Source organism: Neofelis nebulosa, chromosome 11, assembly GCF_028018385.1.
Source record: "Neofelis nebulosa isolate mNeoNeb1 chromosome 11, mNeoNeb1.pri, whole genome shotgun sequence".
In the NCBI taxonomy this organism is placed as follows: Eukaryota; Metazoa; Chordata; class Mammalia; order Carnivora; family Felidae; genus Neofelis; species Neofelis nebulosa.
The window spans coordinates 89153015-89177937 of NC_080792.1; the positions used below are offsets into that span (position 1 = coordinate 89153015).

The 24923-nt window shown below is 39.9% G+C and overlaps 1 protein-coding gene across 8 annotated transcripts in view; it reads right to left on the reverse strand.

The window, feature by feature from the left end:
- Nucleotides 1-24923, reverse strand: part of MPHOSPH9 (M-phase phosphoprotein 9) — a 56575-nt gene that overhangs the window by 16883 nt on the left and 14769 nt on the right. For 6 of the 8 annotated variants that reach the window (XR_009250555.1, XM_058691409.1, XM_058691415.1 and 3 more), the window contains 9 exons: nt 24478-24568; nt 22655-22758; nt 19185-19310; nt 18564-19021; nt 18077-18232; nt 14132-14219; nt 11435-11650; nt 2459-2506; nt 1441-1505 (listed from right to left, as the gene is read on the reverse strand). Coding sequence is in view for 7 of the 8 variants with exons in the window: in XM_058691409.1 (XP_058547392.1) it covers nt 1441-1505; nt 2459-2506; nt 11435-11650; nt 14132-14219; nt 18077-18232; nt 18564-19021; nt 19185-19310; nt 22655-22758; nt 24478-24568 (1352 nt within the window). In the remaining variant the exon portion in view is untranslated. The remainder of the gene's footprint in view (nt 1-1440; nt 1506-2458; nt 2507-11434; nt 11651-14131; nt 14220-18076; nt 18233-18563; nt 19022-19184; nt 19311-22654; nt 22759-24477; nt 24569-24923) is intronic. The other 2 variants (XM_058691411.1, XM_058691412.1) reach the window with 2 other exon arrangements.

Sequence of the window (24923 nt, forward strand, 5' to 3'; positions counted from 1 at the left end):
TTCAAAAGCAATAAGATAAATTAAGTACACGATAGATTTTAAATATAGCTCAACTACAAATTATTTAACAGACCCTTCTAGAAACTGCTGGTCCATACACCTGTTTTCACAGTAAAATGCCACCAGTAAGCTTAAAAAAGCTGAACAAAATTGGAAACTAAACTGAAAGACAAATACATTAAACTCTACAAAGAAGCATTTCACATACTACAACTGAACGAAAAGACAACAAATGGCTTTTATATAGCCAAGGAAAAAAAGAAAAATTATAAATTTGACTACAGATCAAAACACAGGGTATAAATTTTAAAAATAAAATAAAACCAAGTACTCAAATAAAATGCAGTTCTAGTTATGTTTCATTCTGAACGTATATATTCATGCATATGAAATCTAGATAGGTAATGCTTTCACAAAAGAGGAAGCTTTTAATATTTTAATATAACATCCAATAAAAGAGCTAATAAGAACTTCCTAATTCTTAAAAGACACAAAGGCTAAACTATCCTGAACAACTCTCTACCTACAGGCAACTCACCTCATTTGTGCCATGTTCAGAATAAAAGCCTATTTTCAAATTCACCAACAGGGGTAAGTACTCTGGTACTTCTGTTTTGAAGCTACCTTGGCATTCCTTCTGTTCTCTTACACTCTGCATATGTGTTCATCTCCTTCTAACCTCAAATTCTTGTCTGCCCTGCTGCGAGGAGGGTTTGAGGAAGAACAACTCTAGCAGGGCTGACACCTCGTGCCAATTTGACAAGGAAGCTATTGGCAGAACTGAATGCATCCCAGCAAAGACCTAAGCAAATGCGCAGGCCAGGCAGCATTCGCGTTCTCTCCAACCTGAAGTCCTTAGGAGCGCAGTAAAATCTCCAAAGAAGGGACGTATCTCCAAATACAAACACAAAAGCACCCTCCAAAGCCAATTAGAAATAATTAATCATTTGCCATAGAGACCATTTATGCCTCTGTTTCTATCTAATTAAGCAAATGAGACCACAAATGTAGTCCCCAAACCAGGTTTTTAAGAAAGTAGATGGTCATAAAGTTGGTGTGAATGCTGTTTTCTTTTGGGAGCACAAATATCATTTGGTGAACTAGACTGCCTCTTAAAATTCTCTTCTTCTTTTTTAAGGATAGATTAAATTTCCTTTCAAAGGTTTAGTACCATTTAGATTTTGCTTCGCTGACCAAATAAATGTTTCAGGAGTGTACACTTCTCAAGCACAACTACCAATCTACTCTAATCATTTAAAAATCTTTGGCTAAAATCAAATGTATTTCCAGGTCAGGGGAAGATCAGGATAAAACCTGACCTCAAAGTGCCTAAAAATCCTCAAGAAAAACTTCCTTTTCATCGCTTTCGGTACAGACACATATTTATATGCTAAAAGAATAGAGGCATAATTATCTTATTAGAAAGATAACACATTTTACCTTTTCAAATCAGAAATCTGAGTATGTGCATCAAGCAATTTGTTCTCGGTTGTATTTAATGTATCCTATGAAAATAAAGGAAAAATTCAGATAACTGAATATAAATTCAGGTTTATACTCCTTTTATTTTAAAATACATAATATAAAACAAATCTAAGGTCACACCAGAGAGCTACAAAGAAAATTGTGCAGATACTCAGCAAATACAGCATTGACCACAGAGCCAATATGCACAATTCAAGGGAAAAAATGAGACAGCAAAATGCTGGTTGATACAAGCAGCTGTATGCACATGACCTGTGTAATAGGTATAGCCTATGATGCTTTCCTTAATTCTGCACAATCCAGTGTCAAAATAGACATATTCTAACTACAGCTTGCCTAAAACCTCAGTAGTAAACACACAGGTATTTGTCTTGCCACTTAGTAAGATTTCACATGTGATGACTGGCTCCTGACCCCCCAGAATTCCCTCCTGCCTAGCTGTGCAGGCCTTTTCACCAACCTTGAATGATCACAACCCTGTATTTTATGCAACACAAGTACTTTGGACCCCACTTACAGCATTATTGTGGGGCTTTGCGGAATTCAAACATAGAGTTCCCAAACAGAGCTTTCATTAAGAATTCAAGCATTATCAATAAACTCAAACAATCCCACAAAAAGCTACTGCTTTAAAAAACAAAACTTTGTATTTAAATATTATTAAATAATTATTTTCATCTGTATGGTTCTTATATTCTTCTAAAAATTTCATCTCAACTCATCTCAAATACAACAGCCATTCAACATTTCTGAAGATTTCAAAGAAATCCAACAAATCTGCGACGTAAGTGGGCAAATATTTGCAAATAAGGATGCTGACAAAGATGAGGTGATGGAGAGACAGTCTAACCAAGGCGGCTAGATGGAGGTAGAAGAGGGAGAGAAAGGGAGAAGAAAGGGTCACCCCTCTTCATTTCCAACCCAGTGTTTCTGCCCCTACATGATGTTCAGAACATGAATCATCAACCATTACCTTTACTCTTTCGTGTTCTTTTCCAAGGGACTCATACTCTCCTAAGAGCTATAAGGAAAAACAAAAAAATTGCACCACAAAGTTAAACATTATAATAGCAACTCAGAGATGGTCTATAAAATAGCTGCCCTTACTCTGCAAAAATGCAAATGTCATGAAACAGAATGGTTAACACTGTGTTCCAGATTGAAGGCGACTAAGGAGATAACAGAAGTGAATGTAAGGCATGATGCTGGGTTGGATCCTGGACTAGAAAAAAAAGTGTCATAAAATAATAATTTGGATGTAAATTGCACATTAGACTTCTTTACTTTGATTCGTTCTGTGGCTATGTACCGAAGGCCCTTGTTCTTAGGAAATACACACCAAAAGGTAAGGAGGGTAAAGGGCCAGGTCTGCAATTTACTCTCAAACTGTTCAAGAAAAAAACATGTATGTGTGAACACATACATATGGGAGATGATAAGGCCAATATGGCAAATGCTAACAACTGTGATCCTAGGTAAAAGGAATATGATCGTTCTCACAAGGTTTCTCTAAGTTTGAATTTACTTCAAAATAAAAAGTAAAACAAAAACAATTTAGTAGCAGTCCAGACCCCTTGAGCAGTTTGTTTGTTTACTTATTTACTTATTTATTTAGCTTCACGCCCAGTGTGGGGCTCGAACTCATGGCCTGGAGATCAAGCCCTGAGCCAAGATCAAGAGCTGGATGCCCAACCCACTGAGCCACCCAGGTGCCTCAAGAAAGCAATATTTTAAAAGATTAAAATTTGTGGGGCACCTAGGTGACTCAATCAGTTAAGCGGCCAACTTTGGCTCAGGTCATGATCTCACAGTTCGTGGGTTCAAGCCCCATGTCAGGCTCTCAGTGAACAGCTCAGAGCCTGAAGCCTGCTTCGGATTCTGTCTCCCTCTCTCTCTGCCCCTCCTCCACTCACTCTCTCTCTGTCTCTGTCTCTCAAAAATAAATAAAACATTTAAAAAATTACCAAAAAAAAAGCATAATCCCAAGTCTAACATAGATTACTTATTGTGGCTCCTGAGTTCAAGCCCTGCATCAGGCTCTGTGCTGACAGCTCAGAGCCTGGTGCCTGCTTCGGATTCTGTGTCTCCCTCTCTTCTGCCCACCCCTCCCCTGCTCATACTCTGTCTCACTCTCCTTCAAAAATAAACATTACAAAATTATAAATAAATAAATAAATAAATAAATAAATAAATAAATAAAAGTTGAGTGGTTAGAGCCCAGGACCTTTCCCCATCCTATACAGCAGCAGACTGACCAGCCAGGCAACAGGACTCAGTGAAGGTGAATGAGACACAAATTCAACTTTGGAAACCCAAGTGCAACAGGTGGAGGAAGTAAAGGGATAAGGAGAAGATGGAAAAGTTTTCAAAAAAACAAAACACAAAACACAAAACAAAACCCACCTTGGCTCCCCATCCCTCAGTGCCACCAGATCCTGGATGAAAGGTCCCAGACAAGAGACTGGGAGACTCTTCCTTGGGAAAACCAAACAATCCCAAAAAGAAGACCTCTACATAATTACTCCATGATTGCTGGTAAGTAAAGGCTACCAGGAAGTAAGTCACATCTGTACACATACGGTCTCCAAATGGCTTTTGATTGCCTCCCCCTTAAATGTGAGTCTAGTAAAAGAACCAACATTAAAAAAAAAAAAAAGCAAAAACATTCAATATGAAGCTGATTTCAAAAGGAAAGGTTAACTTGGAAGAAATAATAAATCAAAACTAAAGAAGTATTACAAGAAAGCTATTATTAATATCCTCAGAGAAGTAACTGCTATATACATAAAGCAAGACCAGAAAGCAATGAGAAACTAGCCATGAAAGGACAAGAAACAGCTCTTAGAAACTAAAAATGAGAGAGAAAATAAGTTTAATACTAAAACCAGAAGATAGAGAACGAAGAGGCTATGATGGAAAGTAAAGCATAAATAAGTCTCAGAAAATCAACCCAGGGGCACCTGGGTGGCTCAGTCGGTTGAGCGTCTGACTTTGGCTCAGGTCATGATCTCATGGTTCGTGGTTTCAAGCCCAAGCTGGGCTCTGTGCTGACAGCTTGGAGCCTGGAGCCCGCTTCAGATTCTGTGTCTCCCTCTCTCTCTCTGCCCCTCCACCATTTGTGTTTTCTCTCTTTCACAAAAATAAATAAACTTTAAAAAAATCTGATAAGAAAATATACCCTAGAATTCTATACTCTTAGCCAAATGACATGCGAAAGACCTAAATCTTCATCCACAATAATTATGGATATTGTTAAAAATTCAAGAAATCGGGGCATCTGGCTGGCTCAATTGGTGGAGCATGCAACTCCCGATCTTGGGGTCGTGAGTTCAAGCCCCACTTTAGGTGTAGAGCTTACTTTAAAAAAAAATTGGGGGTTGGGCACCTGGGTGGCTCAGTCGGTTGAAAGTCTGACTTCGGCTCAGGTCATGATCTCACAGCTTGTGAATTTGGGCCCCGTGTCAGGCTCTGTGTTGACAGCTGGGAGCCTGGAGCCTGCTTCAGATTCTATGTCTCCCTCGCTCTCTGTCCCTCCCCTGCTCGAACTCTGTCTCTCTCTGTCTCAAAAATAAATAAACATTTAAAAAAAAATTGGGGGCACCTGGGTGGCTTAGTCGGTTAAGTGTATGACTCTGAGTTTCAGCTCAGGTCATGATCTCACCGTCCGTGAAACATGGTTCTCTGTGTTAGGCTCTGAGAGGATAGCGCAGAGCCTGCTTGGGATTCTTACTCTCTCTCTCCTTCCCTCCCTCTCTCTCTCTCTCTCTCTCTGCCCCCCTGCATGCACTCTCCCTCTCTCTCAAAATAAACATTTTTAAAAAGTTTAAGACAAAAATAAAAAATAAAAATTCAAGAAATAACATAAGCACATTATTTAGAAATACATGAATATTAAAATAGGGTATCTAAGGGGAAAAACCTAACAAAGGATGTGAAAGGGCTTAATGAAGAAAACTACAACACTTTGTTAAGAGACTTTTTAAAAAAAGATTTAAATAGAGGTATAAACCACATTCATATATGGGATGACTCAATATTATAAGTCTCAACTATCTCCAAATTAATCTATAAATTTAGTGAAATTCCAAACAAAAGCAGAATTTTTGCTTTGTTTGCTTTTGAAGTCATCTCTACACCCAATGTGGGGCTTGAATTCATGACCCCAAGATTAAGAGTCACATTTTCCACCAAGTGAGCAAGTCAGGAGCCCCAAAGCAGTTTTTTTGTTTTTGCTTTTACAAAATAGGATAAGCTGACAGTAATATTGACATGAAAAGATACTCTATTTGAAAATGGCTCAGTCAGAAGAGTATGTGGCTCCTGATCTTTGGGTCATGAGTTCGAGCCCCACCTTGGGTGTAGGGATTGCTTAAATAAACTTTTTAAAAAATGGTGCTGTGACCATCTGTTAACCATTTGAAACAACAATCAAGTTCAGTTCACATCTCACACCATACATACGAGGTAATCTGGGGTAGCTTAAAGGCCTAAATGTATAAAGCAAAACTTTATAATTTTAGAAGGCAATATATAGGAGATTAATTTTCTGATCCTTGAGTAGGAAAAGACTGTGTAAACAAGACATAAAAGAGGCCTAAACCGTAAATGAAAAGACTGTATTTTGAATATTACAATCTAAAACCTGTACCCCATAAAAGAGAACGCCAAGTTAAATGCAAACCACAAGCCAAGAGAGCTGCAATACAGGTTAATCACTGCACATCAATCAAACCAGCAAAAAATTAAGACGTCTGACAATACAAAGCATTGGAAATACTCTAGAAAATAAGAACACTCATCGATTACTGGTGGGAAAATGAACTGGTACAACTATTTCAGAGGGCAATTTAGCAATATTAGCAGTATCTAATGAGGATGACCGCGTTCACATTCTATGTCCCAGCCACTGCATACAGAACACAGGCTCTTGTGGCAGATACTGTGTACCCCAAAGAGGCAGCAGCAATATTTCTGTTCACAAAAGGTCTTCCAGAACCTTGAGACACCCCATCGAGAGGTGGTACCTACTTCTTCTTTCCTTGAACCTGGAAGACCTTTGAGAGAGACTGTGTAACAAATGTGTCCATTCCATCAGTCACTCCTAAGAAGGCAGGGGTGATCAGAAATGGGTACATGGGGGGACTTCAATTGTATCTGTGGTATTTTAAATCCGAAGATGAGTGCTTGGTCCACATGTGATTTTTCTTTTTATATACCTGAAATATTTAAAAGCTGTTTAAATAAAAACGAGTAAAAGCTGTATGTATCAGCATGGTAAATCGCAGAAGCAATGCTGCAAAAAAACAGGTTGTAGGAGGGGTGCCTGGCTGGCTCGGTCAGTAGAATATGCAAATCTTGACCTCAGAGTCGTGAGTTCAAGCCCCACGCTAGGCGTGGAGGCCGCTTAAAAATAAAAAAAACAAAACAGGCTGCTGGAAGATATAGGCAGTACAATTCATATGTAGTTCATAAACATTACTATATATTGTTTATAGACACGTGGGTTTGGAGCAAAAGTAGAAAGAAATGCATGGGGAAACCAAGAGTGTATTCAGCATAGCAGGTAGGAGAGAAAGGAATAGAAGAGGGTGTTTCAACTGGATTTGCAGACAGCTGGTATGTAGATGTTCTATCTATTACTCTCTGTACATCTCCCGAGGCTTGAAGTATTTGACATAGCAAATGCAAACAAACAGTGTCATCACTGGCAACATTAATCTCAATTCAAAACAACATTCCAGTGATCCAATGAACAATGAACATACCTAGTACTAGATCTCCGTTTCTACATATTTTCCACTTAAAGGAACCAGGGCTCGTTGGAGTCATGAGTGATTTAGAGCTATGGGAAAGTACAAGCTGAGCCTGGAATATCTTGCTGTGCCAGGAAGCGTGGATGTGCTCAGAGAATGACAGGAACACATCAAAAGGACACAGGAGCCAGCCAGCCTAACACTTACCCCACTGGCCAAAACTAGGACAAAGCAAGCGTCAAAATAATAACCATAACAGCGACAGCAAAAAGAACTATATGACCCACTAAATAAAATAAGAATCCATGAGTCCACGCTGACATAAATAAACAAAGGAGAGCAGAGAGGTCCTCCTTTCAGAAAAATGTAGAAGGGGTAATAGGAAAAGCATCATTTGGCAACCACCATAGTAATTACCTGTTTCAGGAAAGACTCCTCATGCTAAAGCTAGTGGGTAAAGTCTGATGAGAAGAAGGTGATTTACAAAGTCTTAAAATATCCCCTTATACTTATAAATTCCAAACTGGGAGTTATAACTTTACAGTGCAGACACCAGGCAAACAGCACCGTAACCAAGAGATCAGGGTTAACACCACAAAGTGAACATGGGCCTTCTGATAGGATGGGCTAAGAAGGCTCAGCTTCCTTCCTCTCTTGGGCATTACAACAACCTGAATCTGACTGCAAAATACAAACCCGAACTGAAGAACATTCTGCCACAGTGCTATCCAACAGAACTTTCTGCAGCACTGGAGGTGTTCTCTTATCTGTGCTGCCTAATGGGGCAGCCACAGCCTCATGCGGCCGCTGACAGACTGATAAAGCAAATAGAGTCAAATGTTAAGATTTAGAATCAAGGTGAAAGGTATTTGCAAAGTTTTTATACAATTTTTGCTACTTTCTGTACGTCTGATATTATGGCAAAGTAAAATGTGCAAGAAGTTTTAAAAACCAGGATCTCATCATGTACTCGCACACAAAATTATACTGTTAATACTAACCAGGGGCTCTTGGGTGTCTCGGTTGGTTAAGTGTCCGACCCTTGACTTCTGCTCAAGTCATGATCTCATGGTTCATGAGTTTGTGGGTTCAAGCCCTGCATCGAGCTCCGTGGCTAAAAACGTGGAGCCTGCTTGGAATTCTCTCGCCCCCTTGCTCTCTCTCTGCCCCTCCCCTGCTTGCATTCTCTCAAAATAAATAAATAAATGAATGAATGAATGAATGAATGAACAAACATTAGAAAAAAAGAGTAATAATCAAAACCATGTGAAGTTGTAATCAAATATGACATAGTGAACAGAGTGTTTATATCCACTCTCTCCTGAAACTTGACTATCAGAGAATAAAATACATAGGGTTTATTGATAAGATGTGCTGAAATGGCACTTTCCCTCTGTGGTTTTCCTCCCAATATTCCATAACTACAGTCTAATCATAAGAGAAACATCCCAAGGGACACCCAACAAAACCCCTGACCAATCCTCCTCAAAACCGTCCAGGTCATCAAAAACACGGAAAGTCTGAGAAACTGTCATAGGCAAAAGGACCCTAAGGAGGCGTCATGGTACCTAAATGTACTACAGAATCCTGGGACAGAGAAAGAACATTAGGTAAAAACAAAGGAAATCTGAATAAGCTATGGAATTCACTTAATAATAATGAGTCGACATTGGTTCATTAATTGCCGCAAAATACCATACTAATGTGAGACGTTAATAACAGGGGAACCGTGCAGGCATACAGGAACACGACACTATCTTCTCAATTTCTCTGTAAATCTAAAACTGTTGTAAAAAATAAAAGTATTTTTTAAAAAGTGTGACTGCAAGGGCACCTGGGTGGCTCAGTCGGTTGAGCCTCTGACTTTGGCTCAGGTCATGATCTTGCGGTTCGGTTCATGAGTTCAAGCCCCACATCGGGCTCTATGCTGACAGCTCAGAGCCTGGAGCCTGCTTCAGATTCTATGTCTCCCTCTCCCTCTGCTCCTCCCCTGCCCGTGCTCTGTCTCTCTCTCAAAAATAAACAAACATTAAAAAAAATTTTTTTTTTAAGTGTGACTGCAAACCATAAATGTTTTCAGACATGGAAGGCTTCAGAATTTGTCTCCCAAGTACTCTTTTTCTCAAGAGATACACTCTGGCAAAACAGAGAATTCAACTAAGAAAGAAATACAGGATGCACACAAAACAAGAGACCTAATACAAGAAAGAAGCAAAGACCATTCCCAGGATGATGGCAAAGGTAAGTCCCAGACATCTGTGTAGCCGACCTCTAGAGCAAGCAGCTCATAACAAAGCAGAAGTATTTGGAGGCGGGAGCAAGTACTAAATACAGGCTACTAATCAAGTTAAAAGAAAAAAAACAAAGTAATTATTAATTCTAGGGAAAATAAGAGAAAGGAAATGTAATCACTGAACACTGCAGCCTGGCTCTCAACAATATTTACACAGACAGTAAGAAATACTGAATACTGATCTAACTGTCAATGATAATACATCTCATTTCAAATCTAAAACACCATTCACCAGAAATCATACCATTATTTACTACTGTTTTCTACTAAAAGAGAAAATAAAATGCAGCCAATTAAACTATGATACCACGGCGTAAAGATGTATACCAATTCTTCAAGTTGTTAAAACGTAAAAGAACAGCATCTCAGAATCAAGTTAACGTATTAATCACACTGAAAAGACAGAGGGGGCGCTTGGGTGGCTCAGTCGGTTAACCGTCTGACTTCAGCTCAGGTCATGATCTCATGGTTCGTGAGTTCAAAGCTCCATGTCAGGCTCTGTGTTAACAGCTCAGAGCCTGGAGCCTGCTTCACATTCTGTGTCTCCCTCTCTCTCTGCCCCTCCCCTGCTAGCACTCTGTCTCTCTGTCTCTCTCTCAAAAATAAATAAACTTAAAAACAAAAAAGAAAAAGAAAGGAGAGAAGTGTTTGTATTGGGAGCAAATGGTGTAAGAAGGCTAAACTGTGGCTTTCCTTGCACAGAAGTCGATATGTAATGTCTGAAACTGATGAGGAAAAAAAGAGAAAGAGAAATAGAAGTTTGTTACATAGAAACATGGAGAAAAATGCTACGAGACACCACTAGAAGAGCTGAGAGTGATGACTTCTAAGGTAGGGGACACCTAGGAAGGGAGAGGTGGGAAGACCACCATTTTCCCTTAACATCTGAATATTTAAACCATTTACATGGGGGCACCTGGGTGGCTCAGTCGGGTTAAGCATCCGACTTCAGCTCAGGTCATGATCTCATGGTTTGTGGGTTTGAGCCCTACATTGGGCTCTGTGCTGACAGCTCAGAGCCTGGAGCCTGCTTCAGATTTTATGTCTCCCTCTCTCTCTGCCCCTCCCCCCCGTGCTCTGTCTCTCTCTCAGAAATAAATAAAAAATTTTAAAAAAATGTACATGTATGGGGCGCCTGGGTGGCGCAGTCGATTAGGCGTCCGACTTCAGCCAGGTCGCGATCTCGCGGTCTGTGAGTTCGAGCCCCGCGTCAGGCTCTGGGCTGATGGCTCGGAGCCTGGAGCCTGTTTCCGATTCTGTGTCTCCCTCTCTCTCTGCCCCTCCCCCGTTCATGCTCAGTCTCTCTCTGTCCCAAAAATAAATAAAAAACGTTGAAAAAAAATTAAAAAAAAAAAAAAATGTACATGTATTATCTTCATGAAAATAAGTATTTAAAAAAATCAAAGTAATAACAATCTAATGCTCTCAGGGAGAAAACTGCAACAGCCGAAATGCTTTTAGATTTCTTTATGTACCATGACAAAGAATATTAAGAAAAATCTAAGAAAAAAAAATACACAACCCGAAACCTAATGCAGTTTCAATATTGTACAAATCCAAATTTTAAGCGACATTATAGCAAAATGAAAAAATTCAATCAAACCTATTCTAAATCTGGTTCATTTTACCCATCTAGCCACATAGATGCTTATTTAAGATAGCTCAAAAGGTGACTCGATAGAGACAAAAAGCATGGGGGAAACACCACAGTTCTGAACGCTCTGACTTCCTGCTTCAAGATAAGACCTAACAGACTCAATCGGGAGAATCTATATTTGCAGCCACAGCAAAGTTATGTCAAACAAAAATAAACTTGGAAAAAGTCATAATAGTCTGTAAGAGTATAACATCTAAAATAACTTTTAGCCAACCCTGTCTTAAGTTTCCATTTTTTGTCACTTACATCTTGAAACATTTTGTTTTCTTGTTTCAGTCTTGCTTCCTTATCATCTGAGAGTTTGTAAGCATTCTCAAATGCTTCTTCTAAATCCTGCAGTCGAGATTTTAGTCGAATGATGGTATTGTCTTTTTCTTTGTTACTTGTTCTCATTTCCTCAATCCGTTCCTGCAAAATTTTGGAAGCACTGCTGGCTGCATTGAAGCGTTCTCTAAAATCACTCTACAAAATAAAAACAAGGATAATAAATTGTTTTTAATTAAAAAAAATAGATGTTTCAGTAGCAGCTAATAAGTTGTGGGCATTAAACTCTGAAAGAAAAGTAATAAAATAAAACCTACAAATTGGAATTAACAAGTTTAATATTTTGTTATGTCCTGGGATGGAGACTGAAAAGGATCACCCTACTAAAGTAACAGCTTCAGGGGTACCTAGCTGGTTCAGTCAGTGGAGCATGTGACTCTTGCTCACAGGGTTTTAAGTTCAAGCCCCACACTGGGTGTTGAGATTACTCAAAAATAAAATCTTTAGGGGTGCCTGGGTGGTTCAGTTGGTTAAGCATCCGACTTCAGCTCTAGTCATGATTTCATGGTTTGTGACTTCGAGCCCCACGTTGGGCTCTGTGCTGACAGCTCAGAACCTGGAGCCTGCTTTGGATTCTGTGTCTCCCTCTCTCTCTGCCCCTCCCTGCTTACGCTGCCTCTCTCTCTCTCTCTCTCTCTCTCTCTCTCCCCCTCTCTCTCTCAAAAATAAACATTTAAAAAAATAATTAATTAAAAAATTCAAAGATAAAAGGGAACCTAGGTGGCTCAGTCAGTTGAGCATCCGACTGCTGGTTTTAGCTCAAGTCATGATCTTATGGTTGATGGGTTCAAGCCCTATATCTGGTTCTGTACTAGCAGCTTAAAGCCTGCTTGGGATTCTCTCTCTCTCTGCCCCTCCCCTGCTTGTGCTATCTTTGTCTGTCTCAAAATAAATAAATAAAACTTAAAAATTTTTCTAAAAAAAATCAATCAATAACAGCTTCATGAGATTGTCATGAAGTACAGACAGAAAACCATTTCTGGCATTGAACTGCTGGACCCACCTGTAGGTCACTTTAATGAAAAAAATAACCATGGCTATTAGGGAAATGATTCTGAAAGGACAGCTGGAGTCTGTTGCCCCACATTAATATTTAGGGAGAATCAAGCATTTCTTACCCTATTCTCTTACTATGAAAATAAAAGAGAAAATTCAAAATGCATCTGCTATATTAATATTCATTCAACAATCGTTTCTTGAATATCCACTAGGTGCCAGGCACTAGGGTGCAAAAAATGTAAGATTAGCAAGAAAGACAAGTCCCTGACTTTGAGAAGTTTACAGTTTAGGAGAAAGACAACTAAAAAAATATACATCAAAGAAAGACAAAGAAACAGTGCACAGAACATAAGTGGCATTTTCCATCAAAATGTTACTAACAAGGTTACACATAGAAGAATAAAATTTGGTAACGCATGAGAAAATATTTTAAAATATTAAAATATTAAGCATCTGACCTCGGCTCAGGTCATGATCTTGCCGTTCCGAAGTTCAAGCCCCGCATAGGGCTCTGTGCTGACAGCTCAGAGCCTGGAGCCTGTTTTAGATTCTGTCTCCCATTCTCTCTCTGCCCCTCTCCTGTTCACATCTGTCTCTCTCTCTCTCTCAAAAATAAACATTAAAAAAAATTTTTTTTAATTTAAAGTTTATGCATTCCTAGTTATACATCAAGAAAATTTAAAACCTAACTCCACATAAAATGTTGTATACAAATATTCATAGCACTGTCATTCGTAACAGCCAAAAAAATCAAAACAACCCAAACATCTATCCCCTAATGAATAAATACAGAATATTATTCAACCATAAAAAATAATGAAATACTGATTCATGCTACAACATGGATAACCCTTGAAAATAATCATGCTAAGTGGAAGAAGTCTGACACAAACGGTCATATATATAAGATTCCACTTATACCAATGTCCAGAATGGGCAAATCCAAAGAACAGAAAGTAGGGTAGTGCTTGCTCAGGGCTGGGAACAAGGGGGTTTGGGGTTAGGAGGGAAAGGCTAATGGTTAAGGGTTTCAGGGTTTCTTTTTATTTATTTATTTATTTATTTTTTTACATGTTCATTTATTTATTTTTGAGAGAGAGAGAGAGAGAGAAGGAGAGAGCGGGGAAGGGCAGAGAGCGGGAGAATACCAAGCAGGCTCCACACTGCCAGCACCACAGCCTGATGTGGAGCTCGATCTCACGAACCTCAAGATCATGACCTGAGCCAAAATAAAGAATCAGACACTCAACTGACTGAGATACCCAGGTGCCTCTGGGGTTTCTCTTTGAGAGAAAATATTCTAAAATTGACTGTAGTGATGCTTGCACAAGTTTGCAAATATACTAAAGACCACAGAATTCTATACTTTCAGACAGTGAGTTTTATGATATGCAAATTATATCTCAATAAAATAAATAAAAAATTTAAAGGGTAAAAGTTTATCCTATCCTATGAAGCCAGCAGCATTCAAAATATAAACTTACTTAATAAGACAACCTAAGAAGATTAAAAACACATAGCCAATATTTTCATAAAACTATTAATTTGTCTCTAAAGTTCAGTTAATAAAAAGGCTTAAATTCTTAACGTTGAGCCACTAAACAACAGAAGAATACTTACAACTTCTATTTCCAGCAAGTTATTCTTATTTTCAAGTGTTCTCACACGACTAGTTGCTTCATTTAGAGCACTATCTAATTGGCCACATCTAAAAACCATAAATTGGAAAGAAAAAATTAGAAGATAAAATCCTTTCCCTTAGAAGTATTCTGTAAATCTGATTTGCCCATATATTAAACAAATTCTCCATTTATTGAACACAGAGGATGCCATTTTAATAAAATACATCCCAATAAACCTGATTATCATCTTCCAGAGAAAATTACAATATGAAAAGATCCCTAATAGATAAGTGAAAAAGGCAAAATATGAAAGACATCTGTATACCTATGTTCACAGCAATGTGCACACTAGCCAAAAAGGGAAGCTAGCCAAGTGTCCATGAGGGCTGAATGGATGAGCAAAATGTGGTCTATCCATGCAGTGGAATATGATTCAGCCTCAAAAAGGATGACTGTCCAAAGCCTGCTACGACATGGATGAACCTTGAGGGCATTATGCTCAGCGAAATAAGCCAGACCCAAAAGTATGCTTCCACTTATACATGGCACCCAAACTCATCTGAGGTGTTAATTTCATAGACAGAAAGTAGGATGGTGGGTGCTCGAGGGTGGGGGTGGTGGGAGTGCAGACTTGTTGTTTAATGGATCCAGGGGGTCGGGTCTGCAAGATGAAAAAGTTCTGGAGATGGATGGTGGTGACGGTTGCCCAACAATGTGAATGTACTTCATGCCAGTGAAATGATCGCTTAAAAATGGTGAACATGGTAAAAAAAAAAAAAAAGGTTAAGATGGTAAATTTTGTTATTTATATTTTACATCAAAAATAAATTTTAAATTAAAAAACATAAGATATAAAAGAATGCATTAAACAGCTTGATCTTTGTTATGAAAGAAAACCTATATATAAATATGTGTATTGTGATTTGTAGGATATAAAACTTAAATCTGGAAACTTAGAGGCTGGGTAGGGAGACTTTTCTTATTATATCCCCCTGTAGTTTTCCAAATGAGCATGAATGTATTCTTCTTAGAATTAAAGACCTTCTTCATAAAGTTAATCATCACAGAACCTTAAAATAACAGAATACACGGAAGAATTCGGTTATCATTTTGACTCCGTGTTCATGAATTGGGAGTACAAGCCAATATCTATTTGGCACTGATTATATGCCAAGTCCACGTTAAGCACTTACATTCATCCTCACAATCCTATGAGTTAGGACTATTATCATCAGCATTTTACAGATAAGAAAACAATATGAAGCTTAATTCCTCCTGGGTTGTAAGCCATCAAACTGGGATTCTAAACCCGGCAGTCCGGCTCCAGAGTTCACGCTCCTCACCACTGTGCATCGATGCCACGTAGCAATGAAATACTGATAAAACCGTTCTAGAAAGAAAGAGCACTAAATAGTCAAGTGTAGGTATGTTAACTGTATTTCTCCGTTTTAATTCCCACACTGACTCCGGCATGAGGCTGTGTCACATAATCTGATATCGCAGCTGGCCTACGAGAGAAGTGTCCATGGCCCCATCGGCAGCTCCAGGGGGATTCTCCCAATTGCAATTTTAAGTCTGAAAAACCCTGATGTGTATGCCGACAACTTAAACTTGGTTTTCGTCTTTGGCGAATCATTTCTCCAGTCCTGGCTGACTGCAACTACTGCCACTCATTTGCACACTGTCCTTGCGCCCACCCCAGCGCCCTGACTGCTGCCGCCACCATTAGGACACAGCCACTTAGTCAAATCCTGACTTCCAATCTGTCCTACCTACACTGCCTCACCGCTCCATGGCTCTAGCAGCTTCTAGACAGAAAAGTGCATTAATCAGCTATCACTTCCTAGGTGTCTTTTCTGGTGGCCTATCTTTAACCCAACAAGGTCTACAAGCTTCTTTCATACTCGTTTTCCGCAGGAAGGACCTACAGTCATCTTTGACTTTTTTTTTTTTTTTATCTTTGACTTCTTAAAAACAAACAACAAGAACCAACTTCCCCTAGCCTGACATCTACTCTTTTCCTTTTATCCTAGAAAACCTATTTCTGGCTCTTTTCAAATTACTGCTCTCTACCATGGCACCCCCCAGTTCCACCCCCAACCCCACCTCCAGCCCCACTCCCAGCAGCAAAACCGAAGCTGTAGTAACACTCAGGTAGTTAACAGCATGTTAACTACCACAGCAACCACAAACTAGTATAAAGGCTAGTTTTCCTACAATTCTCCAAGCTAAACTACTAACTGAACCAGAAGATTTCAGTTCCCTCATCTTTTTTTCAAGGAGCTTTGTCTTTTCTTGCCTTAAAAAAGAATACTTTAGGGGCGCCTGGGTGGCTCAGTCAGTTAAGCGTCCAACTTCGGCTCAGGTCATGATCTCATGGTTCATGAGTTCAGGCCCCACGTCAGGCTCTGTGCTGACAGCTCAGAGCCTGGAGCCTGCCTCGGATTCTGTGTCTCCCTCTCTCTCTCTTCCCTGCCCTGCTCACGCTTTCTCTCTCAAAAATAAATAAACATTAACAAATTTAAAACAACAACAAGAACAAAAAAAAAAAAGAATACTTTGCTGCTATACTGACCTGAGTTTTTTTTTTAATGTTTATTTATTTATTTTTGAGAGAGAGAGAGAGAGGGAGCAAACAGGGATGGGGCAGAGAGAGAGAGAGAGAGAGAGAAGGAAAGAGAGAATTTCAAGCAGTCTCTGCACTGTCAGCGCAGAGTCCAACGTGGGACTCAATCTCACAAACTGTGAGATCATGACCTGAGCTAAAATCAAGAGTTGGACACTTGGAGCGCCTGGTCAGCTCAGTTAAGTGTACTGACAGCACAGAGCTTGCATGGGATTCTGTCTCCCTCTCTCTCTTCTCCTACCCTGTTCTTCTCTCTCTCTCAAAATAAATTTAAGAAAAAAATTTTTTTAAATTTTTTTTAACGTTTATTTATTTCTGAGACAGAGAGAGACACAGCATGAGCAGGGGAGGGGCAGAGAGAGAGCGAGACACAGAATCTGAAGCAGGCTCCAGGCTCTGAGCTGTCAGCACAGAGCCCGAGTGGGGCTCAAACTCACAAACCATGAGATCATGACCTGAGCCGAAGTCGGTCGGCTCAACCGACTGAGCCACCCAGGCGCCCCAAATTAAAAAAAAATTTTAAAGGTGGCTCAGTTGGTTAAGCGTCTGGTCATGATCTCACGGTTTGGGAGTTCAAGCTCTGCATCGGGCTCTCTGCTCAGAGCCCACTTTGGGTCCTCTGTTCCCCTCTCTCTCTGCCCCTCTGCTCTACTCCCCTCTCTCTCAAAAACAAATAAACATTTAAAAAACAAAAAAAAGAATCAGACACTTAATAGACTGAGCCACCCAGGTTTCCCCCCCCAGCTTTCAATCTGTTTAAATCCCATTTAAATGTAAAGTATGTTCCAAGTATGCTGTTATTAATACTAGTGAAGGCATCAAATTTGTTACTGATTCTCTCCCTAAAACAGGTATCCAGGGATCCTTAACATAACTGCCCCTGTGTTTCCATGTTGGTTACTTGTTTGTACAGGATAATTGCTTACACAGGTTCAGGAGTGTCTGGATTTAAGTTACATGTCTCTGACTTTCAAAGCAGGTTGAGAACTGCTAGAGGATGTTAGAGACTTCTGAGAAAATCTGTACACAATACTAATCCACTCATAAATGACGTTCCTTTACATACAGGGTATCTGCTCAACTGTTCCAGTATCCTGTCCGTGTGAAACAAATGTTCTCATGTCAGCTATTAGTGTGCTACACGAGGTTGGTTTCGATCTGTGAAAATAATTCCTTAGGCAAACAGGTCTCTGTTAAAAATTTCAAATCTAAAGCACATCTTTGCAAAATGTTTTATCACAATTAAATATACTTAGGAAAAAATAACATTTTCAAGTTGGAAAAACGCTAACTTCAGAGTTGAATTATAAGCTTTACCTGTCTACAAGAATTTGATTGGTTTTCTTCCAATCTTCAACTGCAGAAATCTCCTTTGCCTCCAGTTTCTGTTTCAAACTATTTATTTCTGACTCATAATAAGCTCGAAGATCGGCTACGTGTCGAGCGTGCTTCTCCTTCAGGTTCTGCCGAATCCTGTTGGTGAGGGCAAAACAACTTGTTAGGAAAGCATTTCCTCACTCTACCCCACAACAGAAACTAAGAATACAATCTTTCTCAAAAGCAAAACTACAGCCTTCTTCCTCTGCACACTCACACAACACGTAACAGATCAATACACAAGTTAACAACTAATTAAGTAAAAAAACCAAAGACGCGGATATTTAGATGCCCTACTTTAAAAGTGCCGCGTCTCTTTTTTTAAGATTTTATACATTAGTGAAGGTCAATAAAAATCATTTTCATAATTCAAGCAGACGTCAAAGAAGAGCTATTAACATTACAAGCCACGCGCTGAAACACATACTTTGACAGTATTACAGGATCTTCCAGAGGAGTCAGTGAAATGCATTCTGGGACACTGCTGGCTGTCCCTGGAAGCTGGGACTGACTGGCTGAGGCTGAAGTTACCACGACCGTGTTTTCTTCATCTACAGTGTTGACCGAGATGTCATTACTAGCAGTAGTAGCCACCGAAGGAAACGTGGAACTGCTCCTACTTTCGTTTGGGAAGCCATGATTTTTCCAAGAGTCCACTGGTGAAGCTTTTGTGTTTGAAGGATATTTGGGGAATCCAGATGACTGAGAAGCGATATTACTTGCTTGTGAAAATGAGTCTATGTCAGAGTGACTAGACATACTGGGGTCTAGAACAGAGTCTGGTGAAAAGGACATTCTGTCATCAAGGGCATTCAAAAAGCCTTGCGGCTGAATTCCTGAAATCTGATTTGGCTTCATGTGTAACGTTGGATCCAGAGTCAGTACCTAGAAATTAAGACAGACAACAGTAAGATTTTGCCCTCCGCACTCAGTGTTTGTTTTTAAGGGAGTAGGCTTTAGATCTCCTACGGAAAATAAAGCTTGAGATAAAAGTTAAGAGCCATGAAGCATCTTTCATTTTCATTCAGCAGGGTGTTGCCAACTTTACCTCTGGTGGATGATTTGGGTTGGAAGCAGAAGTGAGATTCCTCTCAGGTAACTGCTTGTTTTCCCTTTGTTTTTTATGATAAATATCCTTCAGTGATGGTAGCTTCATCTCATTACTAGTATTAGACTTAAAGATATGAAACAAAATTATTTAAGTGGTATTATCAATGATGAAAAAAATTCACTGACACAAGATCAGCACCACAAAAAGATTTCTGAAAGAATTTAAATGAACTGAGACTCTGGACTGTCAGACTTATAAAACAAGTTTAGATGTCATTACCCGTTAATTATGAGTCTCCCTCAGAATGAAAAAAAAATGATATCCCCTAATAATAAATATTAAGGTGATAATCTGAACCTAAGTTATTTAATAGCCTCAGAATACTGCCAAAGAATAAAAAACCTTGGTAGTCCCCCGTACTCAAGATAAAAACCAAGTTTTGAGGTATGAAAAGACTTCATGATGAAAAGAGTGAAGCAGGATTAAGAAGACTTTTGGCTAGATTAACATCATGTGACTCAGGGAGACAGGTATACAGAGATGAAATTCCTTATCTGTGTAGTTATTTTCCTACTTTTTTAAGAGTTCACAGACCAAGAAAAAGTGTTAAGAAAGAAGTTACCCAATGGAAACAAGCCCCTTTTTAAATTAATAAGATAAGAAGATACGACCCTAATTCCTACAGCTTGAAATCAGGGCTTTGTCACGCTGGAAATGTTGCAAAGAGGTCTAAAGCTCCAAATTTAAAACCTCAGCCTCAAATTATTTCAAAGTCGGACCTACTGTAGGGCATGCTGGGGTATCATTTAACTTGGGTCTCAAATTTAAACTGTTTTAAATGAGATTATAGATTCAGCAAGAGATATATTGAAAGTACTCAAAGAATATACTCACATATAGCTTTAAATATGTGTCCCATTTCCAGACCCTACACAGGCTACAGATTACCATGCATTAACATGTTTTAACAAACCCTGTAACTAGCTTGTGAATAGGACAATCGAACTTTTTACGTGTGCATTAAAAACATTAATTTTCTGAATGTGAGCCCTTAAAATTTACAATTTCTGTAATTGGAATTTTACTTTTAATTGAAATTTTTTTTAATGTTTACTTATCTTTGAGAGAGAGACGGAGAGAGAGAGAGAGAGAGAGAGAGAGAGAGAGAGAGAGAGAGAGAGAGACCGAGCAGGAGAGGGGCAGAGAGAGAGGGAGACACAGAATCCAAAGCAGGCTCCAGGCTCCAAGCTGTCAGCACAGAGCCCCAATGCAGGGCTCGAACTTATGAACTGATGATCACGACCTGAGCCAAAGCCAGACGGCCAACTGACTGAGCCACCCAGGAGCCCCTGGAATTTTACTTTTTATACACCAACAACCTAAAAGACCCTTTCAAGCTGAAAGTTTGTAACAAGCAGAGCACTCAGGAAATGGCCTCGAGCCTGAGGAATCCCTGCCTGGTGATGCCCCAAACCTGGTGGAGCACCCCCAGGCACAGCTGCTGGAATTACTCTATTTAGAGGTCGTGGTAGCATAACGAACCATTCTTCACCATTTTCCACTTCTATGATCACTATATTTTAACATCTCAGAAGTGAGGATGCCTCTTGTAATTAACAGCTTCTTAACATTGCTTTTGGTCAAGTAGCAATTGTGATATAATTGTCATTGTCTGCTCATAAGCACACATAGAAGACATCCAAATTGGCCGAACAGGTGTCAGCAGTTTGGAAAAAAATCCTAGAGCCTACACCAGAAGCCCTGAGAACCAGTATTTAAGGGACAGTGAATTAACAGATGGTTAGCAGCATTCCCCATCTGGGTGCCAAAAGTAGGCCAGATCTACAGAACTACTAGGCCAGGTAAAAACTCAGCACCAAGGCCTCTCATCTTTGCCAATCCCCAAAGCTCTTGATGGCTCAAGGAAAACAGTATGTGGAAAAACACAGAAACGAACACTGAGTTGAAAAGACAGCATAAACCTCTGTAGGTGAAGAGGTTTTAACAAATTTATTTCACTTATATCGTCCTTTTTAAGTATGTGTAAGAGTTATATGGCAAAAATCAAGGTTCAGTTACAAGATCTTTCATTAAGAATAAAATATAAATTCTAAGTGGTAAGAAAGCACTGATATACACTGCTTTTTATTTTTGTTAGAATAATTTTTTAAGTTTGTTTACTTATTTTTGAGAGAGAGAGGGGGAGAGCGAGCAAGCGGGCAAGGGAAGGATAGAGGGATAGAGAGAGAGGGAGAGACAGAGAGAGAGAGAGAGAGAGAGAGAGAGAGAGAGAGAGAATTCCAAGCAGGCTCTGAGCTGTGAGCACAGAGCCCGAAGTGGGGCTCCAGCTCACGAACAACGAGATCACGACCCGAGCCAAAACCAAGAGTCGGAGGCCCAACAAACTGAGCTACCCAGGCGCCCCTAGAATAATTTTGTTAGACTATGAAATAGGAAGTTTTAAAATTGACAGTATCTTAGAATCACCAAAATACAGTATTCACTCACTGATGGTGCTGATCACGTCACACACAGGGAGCTCTGTAATCACAAAGCCCACCAAGGCTTCCAGCCCCTCACAATCTCACTCCCCAGCCTTCCTTTCCCTGCATTTATCTGTCTCTCTCTTTTGCTCCCTTCCTGAAGGATGGGATGCTGGTTTGTACCCCTCTTTGGGACTCTGCTGTCTACACAGACGCTGTATCCCCACTGCCCCTACCGATGCCTATTACTCATGCTTATACTCTCCTGGTTACCTTCGTTGTAATCACTCCTTTTCCCCAACCTTTCTCATCACCTGAATGTACACATGCTGGGTAGTTTGATTTCACCGTGCTGAAGTAAAGAAAATATTTACATTTCGTGCTCAAAGAAAATGACGACAGCAAATTAAAATGCTCAGCATTATTGGTACAAATGGATTAGCAGGAGGGCGGAATAAGACAGAGAATCAAAACCAGGTGTAGGAACAGCGGAAGCTGTTATCTGCAGACCTACTACGCTTAGCACAGTAGGCACAAAATCATCTCATTTAATTTTACAACACATTAGCTGGGAATTTTAAATTCCATTTTTAAGTAACCTTCCTATGATCACATAGGCAATGAATGAGAGATTACATTTGAAAGCAAGTACAATTTAAAGCCGATGCTTCTTTTGGGGTGCCTGGGTGGCTCAGTTGGTTAGTGTCCGACTTCGGCTCAGGTCAAGATCTCGCGGCTTGTGAGTTCGAGTACCGCGTTGGACTCTGTGCTGACAGCTCGGAGCCTGGAGCCTGGAGCCTGCTTCGGATTCTGTGTCCCTCTTTTGCTCTTCCCCTCCCCTGCTGACGCTCTGTCTCTCCCTCTCTCAAGGATAAATAAAACATTAAACGAATAATTGGAAAAATACAACGTTTATAATGAAACGGAGCTCTGAACTATAATTGTGTGACACAAACACATACACACAATGTGTTTTTAAATCACCTGGCCTGGTGACCTATCTCCAGAGGACGGTGCAAATGCCTTCTCTAAAGTCTCAGGCAAAGAGTGATACATGTCCTTCTCCTCCAGCTTCCAGTAAGTCAGTCCTGTTGTGCATAAATACAGAGAAGAGAAGACTGAGAAAAGAGAAAAGTGCTTTCTAGAATAACTTACTTCTACCTACAGAAAATTAAATACGAGAAGTAACTAGTTTTTGGCTATCTGGATACAGGAAATTGAATTTTAATGGAACAAGAATCTCTTAAATGCCTTCCCATGGAAGAGTTCTAATTTGATGATCGAAATATTTAAAAATGAAATATATTATTAAAAGTCAAGATGTGCGGTGCCTGCTGGCTCAGTTGGAGAAGGGTGCAACTCTTGATCTCGGGGTCGTGAGTTCAAACCCCATGCTGGGTGTAGAGACTATTTTTAAAAATGTTTTTAAAGTCAAGATAAATTACTACAATCTAAAATGTATTTCTTAAAAAAGAAAAAATTCTTTATGAATAGCACAGACTTAGATAGAAACAATATAAAGAATTCAATGGTTCAGGGGCACCTGGGTGGCTGAGTCAGTTAAGAGTCTAACTCTTGATCTCTGCTCAGGTCATGATCTCCTGATTCGTGAGCTCAAGCCCCACGTTGGGCTCTGCACTGGCAGCACAGAGCCAGCTTGGGATTCTGTCTCCCTCTCTCTCTGCCCATCCCCCACTTGTGCACACGCTCACGTGCTCTCTCAAAATAAACAAACTTTAAAAATTAATAAGAATAATAATTCAGTGGTTCAAATACATACTGAGTGTTTACTGTGCCAGGCTGGGGAGCAGAAAATGTGAGAAATGAACAGTAAATAAATCACAACGTATACACAGGAGGTTAGAAGGCAGTAAACACCAAATGGTAAGACTTACAAATCGGGTAAAAGGGAATATATGTAGCGTGTGTGGAGGGGTGCTCAGGGTTGGCTCGCTGCAAGGTACCAAGATAATGTTAGCCATTTTAGCCACATATGAGGGAGATCCCCTATATAACGGGTGGAGAGAACATTTCAAATATAGGAAGCAGCAAAGCAAAAGCCCTAAAATGAGAACCTATCTGGCACATTTAAGCAAAGAGCCTCTCTGCTGAAGCAGAGAAAGGGAGCAGCAGAAAATGAGGTCAAACAGAACAAGGCTAGATCTTGCTGAGCCTACGGGCACCTATACGACTCTGGCTGTTACTCTGAGGGAAAGAGCATAGAAGGGTTTTGAGCAGAGGAGTCACATGATCTGACCCATCTTAGAGAAGGACTGTTTAGGCTACTGTGTGGAGAACGGATGGAAGGGTGCAAGGGTGAGGGCATGGATGCTGGGCAGGAAGTTGTAGGAACTCAGGTGACAGGTGATGGGGACTCTATTAGGGTGACAGCATGACAGTGGTTGAATTCTGGCAATTTTCATCAGGCAAAGCTAATTTATCCTGACAAACTGGATGTGGGATTGTGGGAGGTAGGGTAGGGAATCAGTAAACTAGAATAAGCTTACCATGGAGAGTAAAGAATGACTCATAAAGGGTTTGAATGTCTTAATTCATTCTGGAACATCTGAAAAATGCTGAGATGGCTTTTGCAGCTGTTTGAAACAACTGCAAAAGTATTTTTCCCATCTATCTTTACAGAATCTGTAACACTAATGCAAGTAAGGAAGTTATAGTTAACAGAGGCACAACAGAACACATTTACAGAAAGCACGCTAATACACTGGATAGAATTAACATCCCGCGAGAAATGCAGACAAGTTGTTATCAAAACAAAACGAAACAAAACAAAACAACAGGTCTCATACCTGTTCCTGAATCAGACATCCAAGAATTTGGACTCTCATCTGGTTTATTGAGGTAAAAAGCATGAGGGTGCTTAGCAGCAGTGAAATTAGGCTGCAATGCAAGAAAGAAAACCATTAGTCGATGGATAAAAATCATTAGGCACAAACTACTGACCCAAGGAAAGAGAGCCAGGTATCAAACCAAGACACAGAGAAAGCCTCAGAGGGTTCAGGAAGAACTACGAAAGTCCAGTTTCCCCTGTGATTACGAGAACACAAAATGATAGGAATTAACCGTGAAGGATTTTCTTTTCCTGTGTGTTTACACGAGTTTATTTTGGTTCTGCGGAGCTGGAAGAACACTGGGAGCTGGTGTTACTTAATGAGTTCAGAATGAAAACGTATTTATAGGGCCGCCTGGGTGGCTCAGTTGGTTAAGTGTCCGACTTCAGCTCAGGTCATGATCT